General features: G+C 46.7%; 2 protein-coding genes across 3 annotated transcripts in view; both read left to right on the top strand.

Annotated features, from left to right (window-relative positions):
- The window catches only part of SKOR2 (SKI family transcriptional corepressor 2), a 72,808-nt gene extending 64,941 nt beyond the window's left edge, over nucleotides 1-7,867 (top strand). For both annotated transcript variants that reach the window (XM_077346736.1, XM_077346737.1), the window contains exons 7-9: nucleotides 1,506-1,573; nucleotides 6,095-6,160; nucleotides 7,729-7,867. In XM_077346736.1, the coding sequence (XP_077202851.1) occupies nucleotides 1,506-1,573; nucleotides 6,095-6,157 (131 nt within the window). In that variant the 3' untranslated portion in view covers nucleotides 6,158-6,160; nucleotides 7,729-7,867. The remainder of the gene's footprint in view (nucleotides 1-1,505; nucleotides 1,574-6,094; nucleotides 6,161-7,728) is intronic.
- Nucleotides 7,868-10,428: 2,561 nt separating this feature from the next.
- On the top strand, nucleotides 10,429-16,706 carry LOC143842079 (uncharacterized). Its single transcript, XM_077346738.1, has 4 exons — nucleotides 10,429-10,565; nucleotides 14,116-14,177; nucleotides 15,075-15,192; nucleotides 16,422-16,706. The coding sequence occupies exons 1-4, from the start codon at nucleotides 10,477-10,479 to the stop codon at nucleotides 16,678-16,680; spliced, it is 528 nt and encodes a 175-aa protein (XP_077202853.1). The 5' UTR covers nucleotides 10,429-10,476; the 3' UTR covers nucleotides 16,681-16,706.
- The last annotated feature ends 2,666 nt before the right edge of the window (nucleotides 16,707-19,372 follow it).

Below are 19,372 nucleotides of genomic sequence, written 5' to 3'. Positions count from 1 at the left end.
ACCCTCTGGTGTCCCCAGACAAGGCCTGCTCACACCCCTGCCACTTGCAGAGCATGGCAGTGGCTCATCTGGAATTCTCTGGCCTTTCCGCCAGGTCCAGCCCCCTAATTTTTGGGGTTGCCTTGGTCACCCCAGGAAGTTTAAGCGGCAGGCTGAGGATTTAAGGTTCCCAGCTGCATGCTGGGAAATATGTGGCAATTTAGTGGAGTGGAGCCTGAGGGGGCGGGGTTTGGGGAGGGCATGATGTCGTAGAGCAGGGGTAGTCAAAGGGGCTCATGGGAATTGTAGTCCATGGACACCTGGAGGGCCGCAGTTTGACTACCCCTGTCATAGAGTCTTCCTTCCAATGCAGCCATTTTCTCCAGATGAAATGATATCTACTACTTGGAAATTCCAGGAGATCTTCAGGCTAGAACTGGAGGTTGGCAACCTTAGCAGAAGATGGTTCTCTGGAAGAACGGAGGGACCTCTGCAGGGTACAATGCCACAGAATCCACCCTCCAAAGCAACCCTTTTCTCCAGAGAAACTGATCTCGGTAGTCAGCAAATGTGGTGTAATTCCTGCTGGCAGAGTTCGAATATTCAGATAGAGCAAAGCACCAGATTTCTTAAAGAATAAAAATAGTTTTTATTCAGAAGAGAAAGAACCATGTAGAGAAAGAGGAGAGGAGAGACCTAACACTCTATCTAGCTGCTGTCTGCAGTCATTCTTCATTCAACTGCTGCTCTGGAGGCAAGCAGGGAGGAAGTATGCGCAAAAAAGGCTCCAATCAGGACACTGGAAGAAATAATTTGAAAATCAACAGGAAGTTCTTAAGCTAACAATGCTAAAATATACATCTCCTCCGGTGCCCCCTGCAGGACATCCTTTATATTCTGCTCAGTTATGCATGCTAGCACTTCCCTATTCCAAGAATTCCAGGGTATCCCCAGGTCCCACCTGGAGGCTGGCCTCCTTTCCCCCCCGTTATTATCCAGCAGGCCTATTCGTTTTCCCTGGGCAGATTCTACCACGTGTAACGGTGCAATCCTATGAAGAGTTCCTCTAGTCTAAAGCCAGCAGATTTCATTGGCTTCAGGCCGACTTGCCTCTCTCTCGGAGCGCGCTGTGAAACGTTCATGGCTTCCACTGCCCTTACAAGCTTGCCAAGAGGGGCGGAGGGGGCAGCTCAAAGAGTTCCCTTTGTGTTCCGAGCCAGCCAGCTATGACTTTGCTCCTCGGCCTCAGCATTCATCACGCTGCTATTTTGAATTACAAAATTTCTCCGTCAGGGCAGCGTTCCCCGCAGAGACATAAATAGACTTTAACGTCAATGAGCCCGAAGTGAAATGGATCACATCCCGGAGGAAGAACGGCACCGGGGTTGTTTATATATATACATGTGTGTGTGTGTGTGTGTGTGTGTGTGTGTGTCCATCTATATCATGGACTTTCTGTTTGTTTTGCCAATTGTTACAAAACGATTCTTAACAGATCCTCTGTTCTTTTCTCCTCCCCTGCCTAGACAATTTTCAAGACCAGATGAAACGGGAACTGGCCTACCGGGAAGAGATGGTCCAGCAATTGCAAATTGTAAGAAATCCTTCTCTGTTTTCCAAATTGGGAGAACTACACTTCTTCTTTGAAAACAACCTTGGGGAATCCTCAGCTTGGCCTGAAATAAAGGGGCGGACTCGCAGACTTTCCCCCCCTTTCGGAATTCCTTCTCAGAGCCCAGCTGGCAGGAAATGGCTGGAGGAAAGCTCTTGCAAGCCAAGAGAGTCAACTATTCAATGTCAGAATTGACCTCCATTTTATGTTTACAAGTCCCCCATGAGACACGTTGTATGTACCAGTGTTCTCTAGCCACTCCTGTGCTAGGCCAAGGTGCACATTGGTGCAAACTATAATCATTCTGGGTCTTCCTAGAAGGATAAGGTTTTTACTGCCTGATGGAGTCTCAAAGCAGCTTCCCATGGCCTCCGCTGATCTGTGAGAACAACACTATCAGGGCTGTGACTGGCCCAAGGTCACTCAGCTGGCCTCATGTGAAGGAATGGGGGATCAAACATGACTTGATTCATAAGCACTACACCATGCTGGCTACACCACGCTGGCCAGGTCTCCCACGATAAGGGAGACCTCCCCCTCAAACCCATAGTTTTCACCACTAATCCTTTGGGTGACAGGAGAAAAACGTTTAAAATTGCCACCAGCATAACAGCATGACATCACAGTGAGGTCACAGCTCTCTAGGAATCGCCAGAAGTTCTGACATTTTAACATAGAGCTCTTGGCAATTCCTAGAGGACTTCTACCAGGAAGAAATCGGACAGGCGAAGAGACAATTGAGTGGGTTCTAGGTCAAATCAAGCCAGAGCTCTCCGTAGAAGCTCAAATTACTCAACTGAGGTTATTGTAGGTTGGTTGTGTGATGAGAATCATAGAATCATAGAGTTGGAAGGGGCCATGCAGGCCATCTAGTCAACACAGGATCAGCCCAAAGCATCCTAAAGAAAATGAAAGTCCCTAGAAAAGATAATCATGGGAGGAAATGTTGAAGGCAGCAAGGAAAGGGGAAGGCTCAACAGGAGGCTGATGGACTCCAACAAGGAAGCCTTCAGTATGCAAAAGCCAAGCAAGGCATTTCAGAGGTCATTCAGTCACACGGTAGCAACTTCAGCCTTGACGGTGTGCAGTTCTGGAGGCCTCACTTCAAAAAGGAGGTGGACAAAATGGGGAGGGTGCAGAGGAGAGCAATAAGGATGATCCAGGAGCTGGGGAGCAAGCCCTAGAGGGAAAGGCTGAGGGAATTGGGAATGTCCAGCCTGGAGAAGGGGAGGGTGAGAAGGGGACAGGATGGCTCTCTTGAAATATCTGAAAGGTTGTCACTTGGAGGATGGCAGGGAAAGGTTCCTCTGTTGGCAGCAGAGGAGAGGACCCACAGCAATGGCTTTAAACTACATGTAGGACAATATTGGCTAGATACTGGGGGAAGTTTTTCACAGTCCGAGTAGTTCAGCAGTGGAATCAGCTGCCTACGGAAATTTTGAGCTTCCCCTCACTGGCGGTCTTCAACAGCAGCTGGACAGATGCATATCATAGATGCTTGAGGCTGATCCTGCATTGACCAGGGGATGGGACTAGATGGCCTGGATGGGCCCTTCCAACTCTAGGATTCTAGTGGTGTAGAGGTTATGAGCAGAGTCGACTTCTTATCTGACAGGGGGGAGGGTTGATTCCCCGCTCCTCCACATGCAGCCAGCCGGGTGACCTTGGGCTTGTCACAGCCCTGATAGTGCTGTTCTGAGCACTCTCGGCCTCACCTCCCTCACAAGGTGTCTGTTGTTGGGAGAGGAAGGGAAGGCGTTTAATAAACTGGTTTGAGACTCCTTTGGGCAGGGAAACCAGGGTATAAAGACCAATTCTTCTTATTATTCTTTTGCAGCTGGATTTTCCAGTGTGGAACAGGAAAATATACTTTTCAATTGCATTGAAAGCGCATTCTCCAACGTGTGCAGAATGAGGCCTGGCCATAATGCTGAAGCATCACAAAATACCCTGAAAATATACCTGTTTCCCGACTATTCGGCCGGGAAGTTCTCAGTCTCCAAGTGCCCTCTCCTGTCTCCTGCCTGCTATTACACCCTCCAGCATCCTTGGCAAGGCTGTTGAGTGATGCTCGTAATTAAGATCCTGCTCAATTGATTGGTTTCATTTGCAGTTTCTGTACACCGGGAACTGGTAAAGATTCTTGTTTTATGATTTCCTGAGTGGCTTCCTTGGCCTTCCCGTAGCTGGGAAACTGGCAAGACAGTCTTCTCCCTTTTGCATCCTTTAACACGGGACGTGAATTCTCTTCTGAGGCAAAAACTTCGACAGCCAGTGCGGTTGCCAAGTGCCCTGGAGAAAAATGCCCTGGCCCTTGAATAGAGGTTTATTGGGATGGTATTGACCTCCAGGTTCCCTAGAATCATAAAGTTAGAAGGGATATCCTGGGTCATCTAGTCCAACCCCCTGACACTCACCACCCTACTGCTCATCCATGAGAGCCAGTTTGGTGTAGTGGTTAGGATTGTGGACTTCTAATCTGGCGAGCCGGGTTTGATTCTGCAGTCCCCCACATGCAGCCAGCTGGGTGACCTTGGGCTCGCCACAGCACTGAGAAAGCTGTTCTGACTGAGCAGGAACTCTCTCAGCCTCACCTCCCTCCCAGGGTGTCTGTTGTGGGGAGAGGAAAGGGAAGGGGATTGTAAGCCACTTTGAGACTCCTTCGGGAAGAGAAAAGCGGCATATAAAAAAACAACTCTTCTTCTTGTTCTCCACTGTCACCTACCACCCCCTTGAGCCTTCACAGAATCAGCCTCTCCGTCAGATGGCTCTCCAGCCTCTGTTTAAAAATCTCCAAAGATGGAGAACCCACCACCTCCCGAGGAAGCCTGTTCCACTGAGAAACTGCTCTAAGAAGCTTCCACTCCCTGTTTCCAAACACATGAACATACAGGAAGATGCCCGAGACTGGATCAGTCCATCCAGATCAGTATTTGTTGATTAGATTTTTAGACCACCCTCCCAGCAAGCCGGCTCCAGGCGGTCTAACAAGTAGTGTCAGGGATTGAACCAGGGACCTTCTGCAGGCAGAGCTTAACCTCTTTCCCCAAAGCCTTGTAAAAAGTTCAGAAATGCAGAACTTAGAACTATTGCAAGTACCCTCACCTGTCCTAATTAACTCGAAAGCTCACGCCTTGAATAAATCTTTGTTGGTCTTAAAGGTGCTATTGGACTCTATTTTTGTTGTGCTAATTAACCACCGTTTGGGATACATTTTTAGTGTAGGATGAGGCCATTGCGTATTTTTGCCTTTCCTTTGTATCCTTGCTCTGCTAAAGGGACCGGGGGGAGGGGGAGTCCTCCAGGCTTGTTGGCAACCCCACCATAGCCACCCGGTTTCAGAATCCCAGGAGGCGCCTGCATAAGGCAGCAATCCCTTGCAAAGGTAGTCATATCTCAGCCCTTTGATTTCTAGGCATTTGGGGGGCCCTTAAGAATGGACTGCACACGTTTTGGAGAGGAAAAGCTGGATAGATTCACTTTTCCATGCTGGAAATGAAGATTTGGAATCTATGATTATGGCAGAGCCAGGAATCCAGACTTACTATCACAGCTTCCTGGAATTAATAATGAAAACGAGATCCAAGAGATCCCATTTAATCACGCAATCCGCTAGGATGCCTGAATCCTGAATACCTGAAGGACCCTATAAATTCTCCTGGCACTGTGGTCCTCTGGTGAGCCCTAGCTTTGTGTGACATGGCGGGTCCTTTTTAGTGGCAGCACCCAGATTGTGGGAAACCCTCTCAAATGAGGCCCAATCACCATCTTCCTCTGCAGCCTTCGGGACGGCAGCAGAAATTCCTCAGTTTGGCCAAGCTTTTCAGTTTAGCTTAACACTGGTTCTGTTAGAGAGCTGAATTCGATTCCCACCGTCGAGCCTGAGATACTTTCTGTCCGTGTTTTGGCTTTGTTGTTGTTTGGATAATGGTTGCATATTTTTGTAAGGCTCTTTGAGGGTGCTTTGTGACAAGGGAAGGACAGTGGTGATTTCATATATCAAATCAATAAGTAAATATTAGGTTTTCTCGTTTTCTTCACTTTTCAGTTCCTGTTTCTTCAGGGGTGGGGGTGGGGGGTCTATTCCATCTGTGTTTTATTCTCACTAAATGTTGATTTGGTATTCCACCAGTTTAAGTCTGGCATATGTTCCTACAGATTTTTTATACTGGAGATAAACTGGTGTAATGCTGAATTGACCACTAGAGGGTGCAAAACAAGTGCAGAAAAGGGGGACAAATCCCAGAGAAATAGGAATTTACAAGCCCATGGTAATGAACAGAGTGGGACAACAAAAGAAATCTTCAGTCAACTTGGGGCACTACCACCAAGTGGGTCATGACGAAGACTTGAGAAGCTCCCACCCTAGTAAGACTTGGCATGAAAGCTTATATGTTCCGGCACCAGACAGATTTCATTCACTTGACCTGTCTTCTGTTTAGAGTTTCATCTCAGATAGCCTCCTTCTCAAAATTTCATGCTGGTTTCTCTCTATCCTTATAGATCCCCTATGCAGCAAGCTTGATCAGGAAAGAGAAACTGGGCACGCACCTCAGCAAAAGCTAAAAGGTGAGCATGGGGCACTGGAGAATGGACCTCATTCTTGTTCCTCTTTTGCTCCCAGCAGTTCAATTCCCAGCAGGGGCTTGGCTGAAACTTCTGGGAAATCACTCTCCTTCCATTTAACCTACCTCACAGGGTCATTGTAAGGATAAAATAGAGGGGAGAACTGGGAAGATGGGCAAGATAGATCCATGATATGTGGGCCCCTGGTTGGGAATTCCTGCTGTAGGTTTTCAAGACAAGAGATGGTGGCTTGCTGAGAGGAGCTGTTTTTTGTGCCCTACTATTTATTACTCACAGGAGTCTCAAAGCAGCTTCCAATAGCCTTCCCTTCCTAACCCCACAACAGAGGTGAGGTAGGTAGGTCTGAGAGAGCTCTGGGAGAACTGGGACTGGCCCAAGGTTACCCAGTTGCCTGTGGAGGAGGAATGGGGAATCAGACCCGGTTCTCCAGACCAGAGGCTGCCGCTCTTCACTGCTCCACCATGCTGGCTCTCTGCCTGCCTCTGGAAAGTGTCCCAGATTTCCTCGGTGGCCTCCTTTCCAGTATGAACCAGGGCTGACCTGCTTAGCTTCTGAGATTTGAAGAGTGCCACAACTTTACATGTTCAGTAGGATTTCCAGGACTTTCAAAATGTAAACATTCCAGAAGCCCTCCTGAACATGTGCAGATTGTAATGCAGTATTTAAAGGGTGAATGTGGAGAGAAATGAGCTGCTGCTCCAGTTCCTGGTTGTGAGGCTGTGCAGAGCAGTGGGTAGAAGGAAGGGGTGGCAACACCATCACCTTTGGTTTGGGTCCATCTCATTCCCTTCACTCCTGTTGAAGGTTCTTCTGTTCCTTTTGGGAAAACATTGCACGGTTCTTTTTACACCATTGATAATGGGTAAAGGACCAGTGGTTAGGGTGTCGGACAAGGATCTGGGACACCCAGGTGCAAATCCCTCCCAGTCTGCCAAGAAGCTTGTGGGGAGACCTTTCAACTAGGGATGCCATCCTCCTGGTGGGATCTGTGGATCTCCCAGTTTTATAGCTCATCTCCAGGTGACAGATCAGTTCCACTTTGGAGGGTGGAATCCATCACATTATACTCCACGGAGGTCTCTTCCTGCCCCAAATACCTGCCTTCTCCTAGCTTTACCCCCAAATGTCCAGGTGTTTCCCAGTTCAGAACTGGCAACCCAGTGTGGAGTAGTGGTTCAGAACAGCGACCTCTAATCTGGAGATCCAGGTTCAATTCTCCACTCCTCCTTTACATGCAACCTGCTGGGTGACCTTAGACCAGTCACAGTCCCATTAGAGCTGTTCTCACATTCTCTTAGAGCTCTCTCAGCCCCACCTACCTCACAGGGTGTCTGTTGTGGGGAGAGGAAGGGAAGGCAACGGTGGGCCCCTTTTGGTAATGAAAAGCAGGGTACAAAAAAACCCAGCCCTTCCTCTTCTATTTCTTAAGCTAAACTGTTGTAGCAATAAATGCTGTTGAAATTTTTAAGTAATTAATTTATCAATAAATATTCAGATACGTAGCTTCCTGTAACTTGTCTGCTCAGTTTTGTTTTTCTGTCTCTCTGCAGCAGGAACTATGGGATCGTCTTGTAAAATATCACCCATCTCTTTGAATTCAGACTTTTTCTAAAGACTGAGAAATGGAAGGGCTTTGGGTATTTAAATGTAAGAAGGAAGAAAAATATGAAAATTTAATCCGTCAACAAGGTTCGGTTGAACCTAAAGATAAGTGACCTCAAAGCTTCATGGACAACCATGTAAATTAGAATGTAGCAGCCATTTATAATTGATAATAATAAAACAGAACAATTCAAGAATGCCTGTCTTGGATCTCTTTTGGTGGTACCAAAGTTTGGTTTGGTGTTTTTTTGAGGAAGACTACTGAACGTGACAGACATTGTGAAAAGGCTTTCGACGCAATCGTGTGGATAAACTTATGAGCGACCGCTCGGCACTTCCTTTGCCACCAAACACCTCGAGGATTTAACTTTTGAGAAGTGTTTCTATTGTTGAAAGAAGCGTGATTCAGAGGGATAAAAAAAAACAACAACAACCCTGGGCTAACGTTACATCAAGATGTACTGATGGGAGAGCATTAGCCATATCTGGAGCTTTCCAAAAGCATATTGGAAACTCCAGGGATCCCCAGAACCCCTCCTGCTCCCAGACATTTTCTGCTCCCTCCTGGTATTTTGCCTGCCGTATGAATGAATGAGGATTGTACTCTTCTGGAAATATTTTACAGTTTATTATTGAGTGTAATTAAAAATATAACCACTGAGATTTAAAAAAAAAAGGTATTTAACTCTGTTGTAGTTTCTTTAACATTCATGTGGATAAAAAGTCTATAATAAAAACAAAAAAATATGTAAGATGTAATATTTGGTTCTTTTCTACTATTCAAAGTTGCCTGCGTTCGCTAACCTTTGCCCCTTGTTCGCTGAGACTGCTGGAAATGAAAACCTTCACCTTCAGCTGCATATTCTGAATTTTTTAAGGTGAATCCTAAGGAATGATTCACAACACATGCCAGTTATCAACATGACAGAGTCCCTTTTTGTGTCTACTGAGAACATACCCACTAACAATCACTTTATTATGGTGATATAATCCTTATCTTATCTATGTAACTATGGTTCCAATTAACAAGAGTAAACCTAGAACTCCTTGGGAGTCGCCTTTGAATAAAGGTATTCAAGCAGGGCGGCGTCCACTTTATTTCGCTTTTCTTCCCTTTTGGTGACCAACTAAGTGGTGTCTGCACGCTTAAGATTTACCAGAGCCAAAACTTGATTTTGGTTTATCTTTTGAGGAAGTTAAAACAGGTACTTTCCCATGTACCTGCTCAAGATAAGGGCTACTCTTTCATGATGGTTAGAAGGAATGGCTAGCTGGTGATGGGAAAGGAAAGAGAAAGAAGATTTATAGCTTCCAGTCTCAGTGAGAGAAGTTCACTTGAAAGGTTTCTTTGAATATGTGTGTGTGTGTCTGCATTATCTCAGCAAGGGGCTTTCAAGGCAAGTGAGAAGCAGAGGTGGTTTTCCATTGTCTTCTTCTGTAGAGCCTTCCTGGGTGATTCCCCAACATATACCATCCCTACTGAGCTTAGATTTATGAAGAGTGAAGCAGAGGTGGTTAGCCATTGCCTTCCTCTGCAGAGTCTTCCTTGGTGGTCTCCCATCCAAGTACCGGCCCTGCTTAGATTCCAAGATCTAATGAGACCGGATTATGCTATATGCATCTGAGCGTGCATATATAATATAGAAGGTGACTATATGTATATGACTGTGTGTATACAGCATACCATGTCATTCATCTCTCCATCCATCTGTTCGTCTATCTATTTATCAACACTATTTACATATGACAGAGGGAACTGGGGACTGTAAGATCAAACATATTTGACTGACTGGACCAGATCGATCTTGAAGGAGGGCAGGATGCTGTTCCCGTTGGCTGCAGAGGAAAGGACACGCAGTAATGGGTTTAAACTTCAAGTACAACGATATAGGCTAGATATCAGGAAAAAAAATTTCACAGTCAGAGTAGTTCAGCAGTGGAATAGGCTGCCTAAGGAGGTGGTGAGCTCCCCCTCACTGGCAGTCTTCAAGCAAAGGTTGGATACACACTTTTCTTGGATGCTTTAGGATGCTCTGGGCTGATCCTGCGTAGAGCAGGGGGCTGGACTAGATGGCTTGTATGGCCCCTTCCAACTCTATGATTCTATGATTCTGTGAAAGAACTCGAAGGCTAGTCAGGGTTGGCCCCATTTATTACAATTATTACCATGGAAGACCAGGGCTGCTACACAGAGGAAGGCAATGAGCAAGCCACTGCTGCTTCTTTCTTGCCTTGAAAGCCCCATGAGGTGGAATGGCCTGGGGCTTTGTAAGCAGACAATGTAGTTTTCCATTTCAATTCCTTCTACCTTCAAGGAAGACCCATATGGAAGTGTAGCCTCTGAGGAAGCCCTCTTAGATGGTCCTTGCTAGCCATCCTCAAACTTCCACAAGGGTTTGGAGACTCCACCTCCACGACTACTAACTGAGCAGTGGGACGCTATGAGGAGTTGCTCCGATCTCAGGACGGTGATTTCAACAGGCTTAGATGGGAGGAAATAGTCTGCATAGTAATCATAGCCAAAGAAACTGCATTGAATTAAGCCTCTAGGTGGAGTCTTGCTATGTTTACAAAGCCATGAGGAAAAGTCCCCAGTAGCTGTAAGACCTACCTTTGTTTCCTTTACCACTATCCAATAAAAAGGGAGAGAACAATTGAATGGCTCATAAAAAGCGGAGCAGCCTAAAGCCAGGAGGATGAGAATTCTGAATGACTACGCCAGAGTCAAGATCTTTCCCGACTCTGCTAGAGAAAAGCCAACCCAAACCTATTTTACAGCCTCAAGGTAACCCAGCTCTATTTACTCGATTTCTTGCTTGCATTTAAAAAAAATCTTAGTATTAACTTGTTGATGTGTAAAATAAATCTACCCATTAATAAGGGTAAGATCCATCGGTGGCTATTTGCCGTAATGGCTAGATGGAACCTCCATGTCCAGAGGTAGTGTACTTTTAATTGACTATAATAATAGGGGGAGACACGGGCTTATCTATTTTTACTGCTGGGTCTGCAGGGCGACTTTCAGAGGAAGAAAATGATGGGCTCTTGGCAGCATATACTGTAACCCAGCCATTCCAGCAGGACTCCTCTTATAAGCCTGTGGGTGTCTTCATGCCACCACCATGCTTCTTTTATGAGCCAGGTCTGTCCGGTTCAGCTGAGACTCAATGTGGTTACTGGGACAACTGAGAGTTGTAAAAACCTCTGGAGAATGACGTACGAATTGTTACTAGCAGTTGAGAGAGCTAAATGGAACCTCCATATTCAGAGGCAAACTACCTTTGCGTGACAGGTGCTTGGAGCTTTTAAAAAGTGATGACGATCTCTCTCTTGTGACTATCCCAGGAGGATCTGATTGGAGACAAAATGACGGATCTCGATCCATCTTTTTTACCATTGAGAACTCCCTGAAATATTCTTCAGGCTTCAAGAAATACCAGAAGTGGCCAATCATGCAGAATATGGGTTGGGGAGCAGAGCTGTGGACCCGTCCACATGGGGCCCCTCCCCTCCCGCTCTAGGTCCATAATTGGCCATTTAGGAAGGGGGGGGGGGTCAACATGACTGTGTATCAGGCTTTCTCAACCAGGGGGTTCATGAAACCCTGGGGTTTCTTGATGGTATTGAAGGGGTTTCATGAATAGGTATGACTTAATTATTATTAATATATATTTTAAAATGTGTTAATCATTTATCAGGGGACATGACCAAATAGGGTCATGTCACCCCACCCCCCAAAAAATGGCCAATGATGGGCCTGGGGGTGGGTGGGAAGGGGAGGAGCCTTGGGTGGGCGTGTCCACAGCTCTGCTTCCCAACTATATTCTGCACAATCAGGCCACTTCCGAGATTTCTCGATGCCTAAAGACTGTTTCAGGGGTTTCTCACTGGTATAAAAGTTGAGAACGACTGCCATGTATGGTCATATACCAATAAATGTTTAACAATTTTTTGAAAAATATAAAAATTAATTAACTCCCACCTATTCAGGAAACCCTTCCATCAAGAGATGCCATGAGATTCTGGTTGAGAGAGTCTGGTCTAAGTATCAGGGATATGAGCTTGAAATAATTTAAGCAGTAAGCCAATGAAATCAGTCTGTCAGCCAAAGATGTGTAGACAGGAAAAAGGTAGTTTTCAAGCTGGCGATGGCAAAAACTTTTTTCAAACAACCGAAACTGTTATAAACAGAACGAGTTCCTTGGTACAAGGGTTCCTTTTCATTTTTACTTCATCAGTGAACTTATCAATATAGTGCGGTGTTTCTTTAAACTGGTTTTTACAAGGATACTAACAAAGTTAGAATTCAGCAAGCAACCTTATATTTTAAGACATATATCTTGGGTCTACTAATATCAAAGGTTCCACAAAGTAACCATCCAGATGGGTCACTTATAAGATTCCCTAGAGCAGCGGTAGTCAAACTGCGGCTCTCCAGATGTCCATGGACTACAATTACCATGAGCCCCTGCCAGTGTCCGTGAAGTCCATGAACATCTGGAGGACCAGAGGTTGACTACCCCTGCTCTAGGGAATTTTATAAGTGACCCATCTAGATGGTTACCTTGTTGGACCTTTGATATTAGTAGACTTAAGATATATGTTACTCTGTTCTGGAGGCAATCAGGGAGGAAGTTGCTCAAAGAAGCAGGAAGTCTCCAATTGAGGCCATCAGGACACAGGAGTTTACCTGAAAAACATCTTGACGTTCTTCTTATTTCTTAAATTTCCATACTGCCCTCCCAGAACTGGATCAGACTGGAGCTAAATATTCCCTGCCAGCAGTCAAGGGAATCCAGAAACTCTACTCCTGACCCCATTTTGAAGGACTGAAATTCTAATCTGGATATTTCCCCTCATTTTGGTTTCAGCTCCGAACACACAAGTGCATCAGAGAGCCGATTCGGCCCAAGCGGTATCCAGCGTTCTGGTTTCAGATCACCTTTCTGATTTGATTTAAGCGCAAAAGATCTTACGGATCCTTTCCCTTTGGTTGTTCTTCTTCTCACCTCCCTACTGGCCCTTTCTTCTCTCTTCCCATTCACCTCCGTCCCAATAAATCCCTTTTAACTTAAGGTTGTCACTGCCAAGAGAATAGAATTTAAAGTGCCCCATACATAACGCGAGAGACAAACTCTCCGACACCCGAGGACATCCGGCAGACAGTTGATTAACATATTTATTAAAGGTATGCTATCAGGATCCCCCTCTCTGCCCCGGTCCTCTCTTTCCACACCTCATTTATAATCGGGAATAAGGGGCAGGCGAGGTCAGTGCATAAATGCCACGGGAGAGCCACTATATTAACGCACAACTGACAAACGAAAATGCCTTGGGATGAATTTATGGGGAAAGACGTCCGTTCAATCCCCACGGCTTTAGGGAGGCTCACCGCTGAATTGGACCTGGAAATTATTTGCTGTAATGTTTGACTGGAGTTTTGTTGTCACGGATATTATTTTCCCTGATAAGTAAAGACTAAACCCCCCCCCCCACAAAATTCTTGTGGGAGTGTTCTGTGGGTGTCCCTTGCAGAGATGACGGCAGGATGGTGGGTGAAGCTGCCTTTGCTCGAGTGATCTCATGTGCCGTCACCACAACTTGGGCTTCATCGGCATGTATGTGCAGGAGAGGATCATAGAATCATAGAATCCTAGAGTGGGAAGGGGCCATACAGGCCATCTAGTCCAACCCCCTGCTCTACGCAGGATCAGCCCAAAGCATCCTAAAGCATCCAAGAAAGGGTGTATCCAACCTTTGCTTGAAGACTGCCAGTGAGGGGGAGCTCACCACCTCCTTAGGCAGCCTATTCCACTGCTGAACTACTCTGACTGTGAACATCTTTTTCCTGATATCTAGCCTATATCGTTGTACTTGTAGTTTAAACCCATTACTGCGTGTCCTCTCCTCTGCAGCCAATGGGAACAGCATCCTGCCCTCCTCCAAATGACAACCTTTCAAATACTTAAAGAGGGCTATCATGTCCCCTCTCAACCTCCTTTTCTCCAGGCTGAACATTCCCAAGTCCCTCAACCTATTTTCATAGGGCTTGGTCCTGGAGTTGAGGCCCAAGATGGCACAGTCTCTTCTGGTCACCATAGAAGATAAGCAGGGTTGGCCCTGGTCAGTCTTTGGATGGCAGACCACCGAGGACGTTCAGAGCTGCTATACAGAGATAAGTGAATGGCCAACCACCTCTGTTCATCTAAGAAGCCTAACAGGGCAACAGGCAAAAAGTTCTTTCCCTGTGTTAACCAGAAAGCAGGAATTTCAAGCATCCCTCATCAACCACGTTATCATTCTCCATATTTGTGTGTGTTTGTTTTTCGTTTCAGTGGCAGCATGCCCACGCCCGGGAAGGATGCATCTCATGAAACATTTCCCCCAAAAAACTCAGGTATGCATCTAGATTTCTGTGAAGCTGAATCTCTTTGATAAAGGTGATGAGTGGTGTATTCGTTAAAAAACAAAGACCTTGGTTGCTGTTAAACACACTTGTTCTAAGGCAGGCTTTCCTCCAACAGGGTTTCATGAAAGCCTGGGGCTTCTTGATGGCCCTGGAAGTGTTTCCCAAATGGGTGGGATATATGCCCAAAAGCCCGTTGCACCCAGGAATGCAACGGGCGCTAGCAGCGGGTGCCCACCATGGTGCTTCCGCTGCCCTACCTGTGTGTGCCAGTGGCAGTGTGGCCGACATCCCCGTAGCTGGCCAGTCTGCCGCACGAGCTGGCAGGTGTATCGAGCAGTGGGCTCGCAAGGGCACCTTGGGAACGCCCTCCTTGGCAGCCAGGGAGCGTCTGGCCACGAGGTTGCGAGCGCGATTCACAGCCGGCTTCTGGGGGTATGCACTCCCGGGGCCGGCGCAGTCAGCCTGCAAACTAGTTATTTCCTCTGCGGAACGTTTCTCTGCTGTCTGAAGATCAGCTGTAATTCAGAAGAACTGGTGTATAACTAGGGATGCCAACCTCCAGGTGTGACCAGGAGATCCCTTGGTTTTACAGCTCATCCCCAGGTGACAGAGATCATTCCCCCTGGAGAAAATGGCTGCTTCGGAGGGTGGGTTCCATAGCGTTAGACTCCCTTGAGGTCCCTCCCCACACCAGATCCCGCCCACTCCTGGCTCCACCCCCAAAGCCTCCAGGTTTTTCCCAACCCAGAGCTGGCAAGCCTATTTGTAACCCTCGCAAATTGCCATGTACTGCCTTGTCCTGAAAAGGGGATTGAAAACAACTTGACCCAAGATTTCAAGATGTTCGTTTCAGGTGAACTGACGGCTGTCGATATCTGTGCACAGGTCCTTCCTCTCAAACGTATGAGATCATCATGTTGTCTCTCTGCGGGGGCATCTTTGTGTTTGCTGTGGCAGCCATTGTGATGAAGACCGTCCGAAAGCGGGTCGTGCAGTTGCAGAGGTGAATTATCTTGGGGAATTTGTGAGATCTGATTGTTTGCTTTACAGGCCAAACAAGGGATCACAGCTCTGGGTTAGGAAATCCCTGAAGATTTGGGAATGGAGCCTGGGGAGAGCAGAGTTTAGAGGATAAAGGGACCTCAGTAGCGTAATGATGCCATAAAGTCCACCTTTACGGGCAGGGTTTTTTCCCCCAGGGTGCCTGAACTCTGTAACCTGGAGACCAGTTGTAATTTCAGATCTCCAGTCACCACTCTCCAGTAACCCTACCTCAAACAGATAGTGCCAAGTCAGGGTTGGGAAATTCCTGGTGTTTGAGGGTGGAGCTTGGGGAAAGCAGGAATTGGGGAGTTGGGGACTCACCATGGTATAATGTCAGAATTTGTCCTCCTAAACATTTTGTCCAGGAGAATGAATCTGTGTCCTCTGGAGATCAGTAGTAATTCTGAAATATCTCCAGGCCACCTCAAGACTTCAGAAAGAATTCCTATTGGTCCAAAACTGATGCAGAAAGGAAGAGCAGAACTGATAATGTTTGTACAATAAAGGTCAATCTCTTGAGAATCCTCTTGTGTCGTATTTATTGCAACCATAACGCATAACAATCGCAAATGCCAACTCGAGGTTCCGGACAAGGCAAACTTGTTTTCAGTTGTCTTAGTGGCGTATCTACAACATGACCTTCAAAATCAGAACCTTGACCTATGGCTTATCACAACGGTGGAGATCCGAGAGGCAAGATGTGTCCAAAGATGACAAAGAAGAATAGGTTATGGCAAAGAAGAATATTGTGTGCAATAAATATGACACAAGAGGATTTTCAAGAGATTGGCCTTCATTGTACAGACATTATCGGTTCTGCTCTTCCTTTCTGCATCAGTTTTGGACCAATAGGAATTCTTTCTGAAGTTCTGCTCTTCCTTCCTGCACCTCAGGACTTTGGCCACCTCAGACCAAGAATGCATCCCAAAACGCACAGTATTGGAATATGCAAAATCTGCAATATGCATGATTGAGCAGAATATAAAGTGTGTCCTGCAGGGGGCATTAGAGGAGCTATGTATTTAGCATAGTTAGGGGAGGAACTTGCTGATGATTCTTACATTATCTCCTCCAGTGTCCTGTTTGGCCTAAAGGGAGACTTCCTGCTCCTTTGAGCACACTTCCTCCCAGCCGTTGAACAGAAGAATTCGGTCTGTTAACTTTGCTTTTCCGTTTTTTCTCTCCCAGTCTTGATCTTCCATGCAGTTTTGCCAAAGACTGTGACACCGCTGAAACGGGGGTGGCATATATTACCGCGGAACATAAAGATGGTGACCAGATCCTCACAGCGCAGGTGTCTGGCCCAGCATTTATCAGATACATACCTGAGAAGGAAACACCCTCTGCAGAATCTCTCACCCTTGAAGCAAAACCTGACAGTGACGCCATGGCTGCTTTTTCATTCACTTCCTCTATTATGTCGCTGGACGTCTCTCCGGAAAAGTGATCAGCCCAGATTTTGTGTTATCCTGTGATCTTCCTTTGTGAGAACCACGTGGCTGGAGAAACTGGACTGGATCCATCACTATAAGTGGAAATCCAGATGTTTCTTCACGTCTTGTGGCTGGTCTGCGGAAGGGAAATATGAACATGAGCATCCAGACAGATGAGGCAGCTACTTCCCCGCTTTGAGGCAGCCATTGCTGTCTCCAACCCCTCAATGCATTTTATGCGCAGTTCCAGTTCTGTGTTTGTCTATGAAGAAAGTTACAGGGAGACGTTGGCTGCTGTAGAAACTCTCACAAAGAGTAGACTAATCTCCTTTAGACATGGAAATGTTGATTGTATCTCACAATGACTGGATGTGCTTTGATGAGAAGATGCTAAAGGTTGATTCACACATGTGGGTGTTTGACTCCATTGCTCTTTGCCCAAATTCTCACCAATAGATGTCAAAGGGAACATGTGACCCTTTTGTTGTGCTGGCATCAGATGACGTAGCCCAGACCTGGATGGTCAAGACTAGCCCGATCTCATCAGAAGTCATAGAAAAGAGCAAGAATCCAGGAGCACCTTCAAGACAGACAAACTTTGTGGCAGGAGAGGAGCTTTCTTGCCTCTTGCTGTTTCCCCTGCTTATTAATCTTTAAACTGAGTGGCATCACTTATGTGTGCATGGACTATGACCTCCACACACACGTAATGGCATAGCTGGCGTATTAATCAAAGTAGTTTCTGGGTATGACGTCAACTTAAGGTTGCACATTCCAGACTGGAAAATTCCCAAAGATACGGTGGCAGAGCTGGAGGAGGGTGGAGAGTGAGCTTATCGGGTTGTAATGACACAGAGTCCACCCTGGAAGGCAGCCTGTTTCTCCAGGGAAACCGATCTGTCATCTGGAGATCAATGGTAATTCTGGGAGATCCCCAGGCCCCACCTGGAGGTTGGCAGCCCTCCAAGGGATACATAAGTTTGTGTTGTTGTTTTTTACTGAAGGTGCACAAAGCATCTGAAAAGGGACACGGTTGCAGGAGAGACAAGGTCCTCATCCACATCAGGATACTATCAACTGAAACACAACTGGGATTCATGTAGGGGTGCCAGCCTTCAGGGGGGACAGGGGGATCCGTTCCCCTGGAGAAAACGGCTAATTTGGAGGGTGGACTCCATAGGATTAGACTCCACTGAGGTCCCTCCCACTCCTGGCTCCACCCCCAAAGTCTCCAGGTATTTCTCCACCCAAAGCTGGCAACCCTACTGAGTGTGGCCCTTGTGAGGAGGTGGAAATTGCCCTAAGAGTAGCAGTCTGGAGACAGGCAGGGAAGGGCAATCCACAGGAGAGAAGGTGCCATCCTACCAAATTGTCTTCTTGCTGCCCCCTGCAGGGGCTTCTTCTCTTCCACTTTCCACCCCAGACATTGCCTTTCTGCATTTAAAAAATAGATAATATCTTTTTATATATATATAATTGCAAAAAAAAATACATTATCTGTTTCCCCTCCATGCTCAGGCACTAGTTCCAATACTACGACTCCAGTTAAACCAGATACCTGTCCATCTTTTCCCTTGATATATACACATTTATATCTCATTTACGCTAATGGGATTCACACATGTGTATCGAGGGAAACCAATATTACTTAGCTCTGTCATCCTTTATGACGCTCAGACTCAATTGCTTAAAGCAGGGTCTCCTTGCACTGATGCTCTTGAGAAAGGGGAGGAAGGAAGCATTTGTGCACTGCATCCTGATTCCTGCTAGAATGAGGACAATGCTAAACGTTGCAAAAGACAAGACTGCTGCTGCTGCTGAAAAATGTCACCTTCTGGCCAGTCTCCCTGACTTCTGTGCTGTCTAGAACAAAACACCTCCATGTCCGAGTGACATTAAGCCGTGCCCAGGGTTAACTGGGAGTCATCTCGAAGTGGTTAAAGAGTGATGGACTCTAAGCTGGAGAACTGGGTAACAGGTTAACTCAGGGAGGGGCCCTAGATCTAACTTGCCCCTAACCTCAACCTGGTGGAAGAGCTCCGTTTTGCAGACCCTGTGGAACTGTGACTGCTCCATCAGGGCCCTCAGCTCTCCTAAGAGCTCATTCCACCAGATCGGGGCAAGGACCAAAAAAGCCATGGCTGAGGCCACGTGAACCTCCCTCAGGCCAGGAATCTCCAACAAATTTGCACCCACCGAGCAAAGTGTCCTACCAGGGACATAAGGTCTATGCTGAACCTATTGCCCATCAGATAAAAGTGGTCTGACTGAGCAGTAATCTCAGGGATCTCTCAGCCTCCCCTACCTCACAGGGTGCCTGTTGTGGGGAGAAGAATGGAAGGCGAATGTAAGCCACTTTGAGACTCCTTTGGGCAGAGAAAAGTGGCATATAAGAACCAACTCTTCTTCTTCTTCCGCTTCCTCTTCCTCTTCCGCTTCCTCTCCCTCTTCCTTTTGTCCTTGAAGGCGTGGGAAAGAGAGGGGCCCCAGTTGGGCATGAGAGCCAGCTTGGTGTAGTGGTTAGGAATGTGGACTTCTAATCTGGCAAGCCAGGTTTGATTCCGCACATGGGCTCGCCACAGCACTGAGAAAGCTGTTCTGACTGAGCAGTAATATCAGGGCTCTCTCAGCCTCACCCACCTCACAGGGTGTCTGTTGTGGGGAGAGGAAAGGGAAGGCAACTGTAAGCCACTTTGAGACTCTGTC

The sequence above is a fragment of the Paroedura picta genome, chromosome 7 (assembly GCF_049243985.1).
Source record: "Paroedura picta isolate Pp20150507F chromosome 7, Ppicta_v3.0, whole genome shotgun sequence".
Taxonomy (NCBI): domain Eukaryota; kingdom Metazoa; phylum Chordata; class Lepidosauria; order Squamata; family Gekkonidae; genus Paroedura; species Paroedura picta.
This window is presented reverse-complemented; position numbering and strand designations above follow the sequence as displayed.